Source organism: Dichomitus squalens, assembly GCF_000275845.1.
Source record: "Dichomitus squalens LYAD-421 SS1 unplaced genomic scaffold DICSQscaffold_66, whole genome shotgun sequence".
Taxonomy (NCBI): domain Eukaryota; kingdom Fungi; phylum Basidiomycota; class Agaricomycetes; order Polyporales; family Polyporaceae; genus Dichomitus; species Dichomitus squalens.
Window position 1 is genome coordinate 43,519 of NW_006766948.1, and position 9,087 is coordinate 52,605.

Consider the following 9,087-nt stretch of genomic DNA (forward strand, 5'->3'; position numbering starts at 1 on the left):
AGAGATGCCTGACCCAGGATCAAAGTTCTGGAGCCCGCCTTCATGTACTCGTTCAAGTTGACATTTCCCATCGGAGTGAGCACCACTGCAGGGGCAGCAGCAGTACCTCGTCCAGGAACGGACTCCGCCTCCCGAGCGTCAAGGTTTGTAGTATCGTTAGGCATCTTATGAGGGACGAATGGAGCTGTACCGCGCCCGCGGGGGGGAATCGTTTAGGTACGCGGGGAACACGTACCAATGGTAATGATGATGGAGACTTAGAGTCCAGGGCGTGCTTTGCGTGGTGTACCTGTGCTTTACGTAGGGCATCGTAGGCTCTTCCCAGCCGGAGCACCGCTTCTCGAGAGCTTTACGCTCATATTCCAGCGGGCAAGTACTGGCGGGAGTCGTCGGGGATGTGGAGAGATCGACGTAGGAACGCTTGTTGCGAAGGACGAACGCACTTCAGGAAGAGGAGGCGCTGTTCAACAAGGCGTCGGCGACGATCCTCAGCGAGGGTGCCTGAGTGGGTGCGCATATCCCAGGAGGGTGGCGGTTTGGACCGTGGCAAGAGATAATCCAACTCCTCCAGACGTCCCACAGACCCGCCCTTTTCGACCAAACCGAGAGATATCGCGCCCATTTGCTTCGCAGACATGGCGTAACTACAGGAGGTCGGGGGATAGCGGCAACCAAGCACGGCACAACGGGGTCAGTGGCGGAGAAGAGTAGCCGGAGGACCCGTCGACTGTATGATTGAAGATTGGATAAGGCTCGCTGCAGAGGGGGTCCCGGACAACAGCTAATGCTCAAAGAGCTCTGCAGCGCAGCCAACGAGCCTGGCGCCTGTGAATTCCAAGAGCAGATGTGGCAAGTTGAGTCCGTTGCAGCGGATGCCTTTGACCTGGGATTGGGTTGGGGGGACATGGGTGCTGCGCTGATACGATGATGAACCCAGATTGAAGTGAAGTCAAGGATGTTCTGCGGTAAGTACATAGCAAAGCATCGCAAGTACTAGTCGCAGCGCTCCAATTGAATGAGTACGGCATGGACGTCATGCGCACCGGCATGAACCACCGCCAGGCTCCGTCCCATCCGCTGCTTCGAGTTGAGAGGAAAATCCGAGTGCGGTGGACACTGTAGTATAGTGGATGTAATCTTATCTTTTATCTCCACGTGCATAATTGAAATCCCGAAACCTTAACTCCCTCTCAACTCTCAGCAGCGGCTGGCACCAAACATAGGTAAACAACCGGGGCTCGGAGCATGGCCATCAAAAAGTATCCATGTTTAGCAGCCTCCCCCGAGGGCGCCTCAGATTTTCTAGGAAAATGAATTACGAGTTGTGTGCAACGACACGCTCCCACCACGAGGCCTCATGCCTTCGGAAGGCGCGTCCGCCCTGCCGACTATTGCTGAGATTCGCGCGCGCACGCTCGAGAAGTTCGGGCGACGGCCATGTCTCTGGCAATGCAACGCGACACTCGCGCAGCTTCGCGGCGACAAGGATGTGGTCTGCATATCCGGCACAGGCTCTGGGAAAACGCTCACGTTCTGGATGCCACTCCTCTTCCGACCGGACGGCATACAAGTTATTATCTCGCCTCTCAACATTCTCGGGACCCAAAATACCGAGCAACTCGCCCGGCTCGGAATTCCCGCATTTGCGTTCCGAGGCGAGACAGCCACCGCCGAGAACTTTCAGGTAGGCTGGCGCCCACCATAATTAGCAATTACTGAGAAGGTTATTCTTGACAGGCTGCCGAAGATCTTCAATTCCGCGTTCTTGTCGCAGGCCCGGAACTGGCCGTCAGGTCTTCACCTGGATCTGGTTTTGACCGGCTGTGGAGGAACGATAGGTTTATGGAAAAGGTGATCTCAATCATTTGGGATGAGGGGCACTGTGTCAGTGCTTGGGGGCATTTTCGGGAGGACTACCTCTGTGCAGCAAGATTACGGCACATCATGTCGCGCGTTGTCCGCTTTTATGTCCCCTCGGCAACCTTGCCCGAGCATGTTCTTGTTGATGTCATGAGCATCTTGCAGATGCAGCGCGGGTCTGTAGAGCTGATACGGCGGTCAAATGACCGCCCAAATGTGTTTCTCAGTGTTCAGAGGATCAGGCACCCCCTCGCGAGTTGCAAGGACCTCGAATTTCTAATCCCAGACGACTGGAAGCCAGGGATGCACATACCCAAATTTCTCGTGTTCTTCGACAACATTGAAGACTCTGTTCGCGCTGCCGAATTGCTCCAAAATCGCATGCCACGTGAAGAACGCAACCGCATTGTGTGGTTCAATGCAAACAATTCACATGAATTTCGGGAGGAGGCTACAAAGGAGTACCAGGAAGGGAAACTTTACGGCCTCTATAGCACTGACTCATTCGGCATGGTATGTGTCCCGATTGTATCGAAAATGGATTATTAAAGGTCTGTAACATCCAACCAGGGAGTCGATATAACCGATATTGAGCTGGTGGTCCAATGGCGGACAACTTGCGATCTCAACAGCCTTTGGCAACGTTTCAGTCGCGCAGCTCGAGATCCCTCTCGGACGGGTCTTGCTATCCTGTTTGTGGAGCCGAGACACTTCGACGAAGAAAAAATTGAAGCCGCCAAGCGAGCAGCGAAATGGAGGGAGAAGGCAGAACAGAAGGCAGCGGGTCAGGAGATCAACAAGCGCGCGCGCACAGCAGGAGAGGCAGCCAGAGAGGAGTCAGGTCGTCATGCGAAATGGAGACTCACCGCCCGTATAGAAGACTGCGCTAGAGAGAACACTGGGGAAGACATCCAGGAAGAGGGCGGGTCGCGCGACAACCAAGCAAGAAGATTGGTGCCCCAGAAAACAGCGACGGCGCGTCCAGCGGGTCCAACATCGCGCGATGCAACCGTTGATCATGCTCGTGGTGACAGCCCGAGAGGAGAGATACGCCCGATGCTCTTCTCGCCCTCTGAAAGCGAGGTAGCCCTAAGACCGCCGGTGTTGCACACAGGAAGCGCCGGGCATTCTCAGGCTGTCGCGCGCATCAGTACAGGAAGCGCCAGAGGGGACAATGGGAGCATGGACATTGTTCGTGCTCCCAGACTCACGCTCTGGGAACGCCTTCGCGTTATATACAAACAGGCAATGCCGAAGGCCAGTGAACAGCGTGGGAGGACAAAGAAGACGGGAGTCGATGGGGAGCTCGGACCAGAAATGGACAATATGGTGAACGCCGAGACGCGCGCAGGGCTGGGGTGCTATCGTGTGCCAATTATGGCTTACTTTGAGAATGACAGAGCTGGTGTGTTCCAATTACTTTACTTGTGTGGTTCTCAAACTGAACCTTGTCCGATTACATAACAGAAGCTGATCACCGTGCCTGCTGTCCAGAGGACGGCAGGGGATGCACCCGCTGTCATGTCCCCCCATCTCCTGTGTGTTGCTCGCTCTGCAGCCCCAACCACCCTGCTTTTCGCATCCTCCTCCACATCCCTCCTCCTCAACGCATCACGGCCCCACGCGCTTCGAAGGTACCGACTCATTACAAGATGAGCGCCGCCGACGTCGAGTTCCGCGCAGAACTCAACCAGTACCGCCGCGAGCAGACAGTGAAGACGCATGGCCTCGCACACCTCAACAATCTGGGCGCGGGGATCATCATGGGTGACGAGACCCTGGACCGAATCGCAGACTGTGCTCGCGCGCAGAAGCTGACGACGGTGGAGACGCTATATCAGGAGACGAAGTGGCCCAAGTCGCGAGAGCTGGGGGCCGATGTTTTGAAGCTCATCAAAAAGTATGTCCGTATTCTTCCATTTCTTATTGCTGCTTACAAGTTTTAGATACTATCCTGCAAACAGCCCCTTCGCATCAACCCCCCTGCGAGTACGGCAGAGCGAGCCGCAGGCTGACGGGGCGCCCTCTCAGAGCAGCAATCGCGCTGTGTCTGCCACAGCGAAAGCTCCTCGGCAGTGCGGGGCCTGCGGGCAATATGGTCACATCAGTAAGTGGAGTGTTGTCGTCTCTCTAATTGGTCTAACATTGCGCTTCAGAGTCGAACTTGAGGTGCCCGGCTCGAGACAAACAGGCGGGTTCCGATGACAAGGAAAATACGACCGTTACCGTCGAAGGTCTACACGGCGATGATCGAGTTGTCCGCACGGTCAACGATCGAGTTGTCCGCACGGTCGACGCCGTACGCGACATCGGTGATTCATTGGTTGCTCAATGATCGAGTTGTCCACACGGTCAAGACAGTACACGATGCTGTTGTCACATCATACCGTCTGCGCTGAGATCTTCTGCTGTCAGATTCACCATCTCCTCGTTGTCTGGCGCCCCTGTATCGTCACTGCTCGCCTGGCTCGCCTCCTGCCTCACCTCGCTTTCCCTCGCCAGTATCTCCCATCCCTTACCTATCATGTCCGGAATCGAATGTCGAGACGTCCTCCCCGCTATGTAGTTATTCGGTTGTTGCTCGTTTGATTTCAGATAGTCTAGTACGAATTTGAACGTCTTCCGCATATCCTTCTTGGCGTGAGCAAAGGTCAGGCCCCCGATTCGAAAGTTCCGCTCGAAATTAGCATGGCTGCTTCTGAACAGGAGGACCAGGATGGATTCAAAGAGGATTCGTTCCTTCGTGTTGTTTGAACCACTTCCCCCGTACATATCCTGTCTTGATGTGAGTTTGATTCGAAACAACATTTTTGTAGAACTTGAGATAACTCACCTTCGTGAATAGGTTCAAGAGCTCGAGAACCCAGTCCACGGCACGGAAATGGTGCGCTTTTCCTGTCAGGTTGACCAGAATACTTAGACGGAATGCTCTTCTGAAATTAGGGTAAGTTTTCAAACGAATTTCCTCCGATGTTGAAACGCGCACCTAAGGCCTTCGGGATAGATGAAATACAATGCATGCCAGAACCGCAAAGTATAGTTCCCATACTTATGCTTACCAGTCGCCCGAAACAGCAGAATCCACGGCACCAATAGAGTCTCGAGGCGACCGATGTCCCCTGCGTTAAGTGCATAGGAAAGCTCTTCATATAGCAGGATGTAATGGTGAGTCCGGATGGTGTTCTCTTGGGCCTGATCGCGCACATCAGTGGAGCGTGCCTTCATTGCGTGCAAGTCGATCCCGTCGCCCTCTGTGTAGTTCATCACAAGCCTCTCCGCAATCTCCTCTATTTTCGCTAGTGAAGGCTTCGACACTGCCCAGCTCTCCAACGATGCAAAGCCCTTGCTTTGTGAAACCGCGACTCGCCAGGCATCCAAGCGTAGCACCGTCCCAACGTCCGCGATCAGCTCATGGCGCTCGCGGAACTTAGCGCTCGACACGAGCCGCGAGCTGTCATCCGGACGAAGTTTGGCCACCACCTTCATGAAGGACGTGCTATCGCGGCGCGCGTCCTCCTTCTCCGATTCGATGCGCCAGAGCGCGTCAGCGGCTGCCATCTTGAAGTGAAACATGCCAAGCCCGAACTCGCATGACTGTAGCCGGTTGTACGGTGTCTTCTCTTGCTTCCTCTGACGTTTTGCTGACCGGGCTCGTTCGTAGGTACTGAGATCACCGTAGAAAATAGTGATAATGTCGTTTATACTCTTGGTATGAGACTGCGCAGGGCGCGATGGGTCGCCGACCCCGCTTTGCGCATACAAGGCCTGTATGGCATCGATGTTCCCCGCGACCTTTGATTCGTTTATGTCCATCGCCCTGAAGGGCTGGTACTCGAGCTTTCGGAGAGGCAGCATCTCAATTGTCTCTGGATCTTGAAGTTGGGACAGCAGTTGTTTGAAATATGGAGGGCCATGTTCACATAGGGTGCGGACGAAGAACCACCGCCGGAAACGACCACGGCATGTAAGAGTGCCCGGGCCAACAGGAGGCTCGGGATGTAGCCCAAGCAGGCAGTCTATAGTAGACTCCGGGTTGAAAGGCCGGGGATCGGACGCGAGGGGGTTCTCCGCAGAGCGATCCCACACTAGACTTGAGCACCGGAGGTCATCGAGACGAATGGATGGGTCGAGACGGAACAGGGCACCAGAGGTAAGATGCATTAAGCGCTCCCTTGATCCCTCCACAGTAGGGACGAGCGCGACATCATCCACATCAAAGTTGTCGTACGCATAGGCAGTAAGATGGGTTTGTCCAAGATCGACAAGAGTTTTCTCACTATGGATTGCAAGGGAATTCAGGGCACGGTGGACAGATGTGAGGGACATGGAAAGGCCCATGTGCGCAAGGACTTTGATGAGCTTCTCGGGCGCGTTACATGAGTGGAGAAATATGCCGAAAGTACTTTGCAGTGTGTTGCATCGTTGATCGCGATGTTGCAGTAGGATGCTGATAATCACGACAGCTTTCTTTTGTACACAAACAACATTAGGATTCTTGGTAACACATCTCAGGAAGTAACATACAATGTTCGTCAAGGATTTGCGAAGCTCTCGAAGCTTCCGCAGGGACTTTCGCCCAATCCGCGCAGAACCAGGCACCCTTGACTGCGCAGGACGAGTCTCCTCGCCCGGAATGTCCCCAACCATCTCCCAAAGAACCGCGTCCTCCTCTTCTGACTCCGCATCATCCATACCATCGGTGTCCATCGCCACGGTAAAATTGGCATCGGGCATGGGAGAACCGCTTAGAAGGTATCTCACCATCGCCCAAAGCTCCGGCTCCGTGCGCGCAATCTCCCCCGCCATGTCTTCCATGCGAAAATCTTGTATCTGCTCGGGGCGCGCCCGGGCTGCACTGAAGTGCCACCCACGCTCTACACCCGTCAGACGCTGGACAGCATCTGAGTAGCGATTGGACATCAGTTGACGGGCCCAGCGCTTTGATGCGTCCGAGGTATGCTGGTGGTGGAAAAAGGCCGAGAACACAGTAGCAGTATCATTGATGAGGGCTTGATACCAGGGGTTAGAGAGATCATTACAGCAGCCAAAGACAAGCACAGATGTGATAAGCTCAGGTATGGTGACTCCGATAGATTGAAGGTGAAGGAGGACCGGGTATACCTGCGCAGCGCGTTGCGCATCCATGCTAGAGCTCAAGGGGTTCCAATTAAGCGCTCGCGCGCAGGCGAGACGTTCAGTATGTCAGCTCACAAGCGAGCTATTGGAAAAAACAGATATTCAGAACATTTTTGATGGCATCCGGTAGGGAGCTTCCGAAGATGGCTGATTTGTGGCGCTCGCTGTCCGGGCTCCGGTTGTTTACCTATGTTTGGTGCCAGCCGCTGCTGAGAGTTGAGAGGGAGTTAAGGTTTCGGGATTTCAATTATGCACGTGGAGATAAAAGATAAGATTACATCCACTATACTACAGTGTCCACCGCACTCGGATTTTCCTCTCAACTCGAAGCAGCGGATGGGACGGAGCCTGAACCACCGCGTGCTTCGCAGTCGACACACGTGGGAACCATATCCGGGAAACTCGGAGAAACGATCAAGTTCATGAACGTGCTCACCTCGTCCTAGGAACCGTTGCAACTGCGATGGCGGCAATCTGCGGGGGATACGTCTCCTTGATAGTCCCACATCAATAGGAAAACCCCTTGGACTTGTGGCGAGACGAATAGCTTTGCTAAAGGCCCACGTCTGAGGTGAAGTGACGACATCATTGCCTCGTACGTCTTACAAATACAGCAGCGCAGTCGTTATGTGTACTTGTCGCATTTAAGGCATCAGAGAGAATGCCATCAAGCAAAAGCGTACGATCAACAATACGCATAAGATATCATTAGCATCGTCATAACCGAGCCAGGCCGTTCACCAGAGCGCAATCACCATCGCGACCGCGCATACGCCCAAGCATGCACTCGCGAAGATACCCAGCACGAGCGGGACCGCCGTCCACGAATACGTCAAGATCCCCAAGACCGCGAGTAAGAACCCAACAGTGGCCATCCCCGTGCAGACGGTGTGCGCACGCGATAACACGTCCACCATGCCCTTCAGCCTGTCCGTCACGCGATCGACCATCGCTTCCGGATCGCCGCGCGTGCGCTCGTGATCCCCAGGCTTCGTCCGCGCCCCAAAACAGCAGCACAAGAACCACAAGGGGTACGCCCGGTCGATGCTGACGAGGCCGCGTAAGTCAGTGAATACCTCCATCGGGAAGTCGGCGATCATTTCGACGGGGGAGGACGGGCGGAGAGTCGATCCTCCAGATGCAGAAGGACGGTGGGTGTGAGAGCTGTGCTTCCGCCGGGTCCGCTCGCGGTCGGTCTGCGGCTTTTCGGTAAACTGAGGGACATAGCGCGAGGTCGAGGCTGAACGGCTGCGCGTCGGGCTGTTGAAGGATTGGTGTTCTTTCTTTTCTGCGTCGTTGAGCTGGTATTTTATTAGGATGAAGGACGCGACGTATGCGACTATCGCTGGAAACGGACACGTCAGCCTACGCGGAGCATACGGAAATGGCCACGATAATTCGGTTAACAGCTTCTCGGCAACGAGGCTACTTAGAAGTCTCAAGTATTCCTGTGCTCAATACGGATCGTCCGAATTGTGTAGGAATGGACGCGAGTCTATATGTGAGCGTCTCGAAGTGACCCACACCCATAGGGGTCTATGCCGGGACCAGAATAGGTCCACGAGACGTACAAATATCTACCGCACTTCTGCAGCGAACACATGTATGGAGGGAAGTAAAGGAGAATGTTCCCATGGAACACGGATGCGACGCAGTTGTGCACCGTTGTTCGTGAGGACGCAAAGACAGGTACTCACAGGCGCAAACATGAAAGATGATTGCTCCTCCAAGACTCGCGTTGATGACCAAATCCCTGTGAGACCAGGCATGAAGATCGGTGCTCCGTGTGCCGGACGTAAGGGAGAAGAGCAGGCTGTCGATGCTGATGAAGAATGTAGTCTAGAATGCAACATGTCCAAAACCACCTCCCTCAGACCAGAAGCGTCGGGATTAGAAGCTCTCGAAACTCACGACTACGCCCTGTTTTTGTAGCCTATCCTCCCATAACTGGACGACAGCCATAAGGGCCTGTTTCATAGGGCCTTCTGGACTTGAGGAGCTTGCTGTGGGTGGTGCATTCTCAGCATTTCTGCCTAACTCGTGCGTCGCTACTCCCGGACTGACCTGGTGCGGCGGCAGCATTGACTCTGG

The 9,087-nt window shown here is 54.6% G+C and overlaps 7 protein-coding genes across 7 annotated transcripts in view; 4 read left to right on the forward strand and 3 right to left on the reverse strand.

The window, feature by feature from the left end:
• Nucleotides 1–1,378: 1,378 nt before the first annotated feature.
• DICSQDRAFT_11746 (P-loop containing nucleoside triphosphate hydrolase protein) lies at nucleotides 1,379–2,028 on the forward strand (the record flags this gene model as incomplete). Its single annotated transcript, XM_007370353.1, has 2 exons — nucleotides 1,379–1,684; nucleotides 1,738–2,028. Coding segments are annotated over 2 exons (597 nt in total), but the record flags the coding sequence as incomplete, so codon positions are not given.
• DICSQDRAFT_70658 (uncharacterized protein) lies at nucleotides 2,026–2,409 on the forward strand (the record flags this gene model as incomplete). Its single annotated transcript, XM_007370354.1, has 1 exon — nucleotides 2,026–2,409. The coding sequence occupies one exon, from the start codon at nucleotides 2,026–2,028 to the stop codon at nucleotides 2,407–2,409; it is 384 nt and encodes a 127-aa protein (XP_007370416.1).
• An 18-nt stretch (nucleotides 2,410–2,427) lies between these two features.
• On the forward strand, nucleotides 2,428–2,577 carry DICSQDRAFT_35802 (uncharacterized protein; the record flags this gene model as incomplete). The annotated part of the gene is made up of 1 exon (XM_007370355.1): nucleotides 2,428–2,577. A coding segment is annotated over one exon (150 nt), but the record flags the coding sequence as incomplete, so codon positions are not given.
• Nucleotides 2,578–3,512: 935 nt separating this feature from the next.
• On the forward strand, nucleotides 3,513–4,195 carry DICSQDRAFT_174510 (uncharacterized protein; the record flags this gene model as incomplete). Its single annotated transcript, XM_007370356.1, has 3 exons — nucleotides 3,513–3,760; nucleotides 3,807–3,967; nucleotides 4,017–4,195. The coding sequence occupies 3 exons, from the start codon at nucleotides 3,513–3,515 to the stop codon at nucleotides 4,193–4,195; spliced, it is 588 nt and encodes a 195-aa protein (XP_007370418.1).
• Nucleotides 4,196–4,359: 164 nt separating this feature from the next.
• On the reverse strand, nucleotides 4,360–5,550 carry DICSQDRAFT_16584 (uncharacterized protein; the record flags this gene model as incomplete). Its single annotated transcript, XM_007370357.1, has 3 exons — nucleotides 4,360–4,635; nucleotides 4,694–4,793; nucleotides 4,847–5,550. Coding segments are annotated over 3 exons (1,080 nt in total), but the record flags the coding sequence as incomplete, so codon positions are not given.
• A 3-nt stretch (nucleotides 5,551–5,553) lies between these two features.
• Nucleotides 5,554–7,005, reverse strand: DICSQDRAFT_70649 (uncharacterized protein; the record flags this gene model as incomplete). The annotated part of the gene is made up of 2 exons (XM_007370358.1): nucleotides 5,554–6,367; nucleotides 6,431–7,005. Coding segments are annotated over 2 exons (1,389 nt in total), but the record flags the coding sequence as incomplete, so codon positions are not given.
• A 567-nt stretch (nucleotides 7,006–7,572) lies between these two features.
• The window catches only part of DICSQDRAFT_140855 (uncharacterized protein), a 2,865-nt gene continuing 1,350 nt past the window's right edge, over nucleotides 7,573–9,087 (reverse strand). The window contains exon 4 of the mRNA XM_007370359.1: nucleotides 7,573–8,341. Within this exon, the coding sequence (XP_007370421.1) occupies nucleotides 7,734–8,341 (608 nt within the window). The 3' untranslated portion in view covers nucleotides 7,573–7,733. The remainder of the gene's footprint in view (nucleotides 8,342–9,087) is intronic.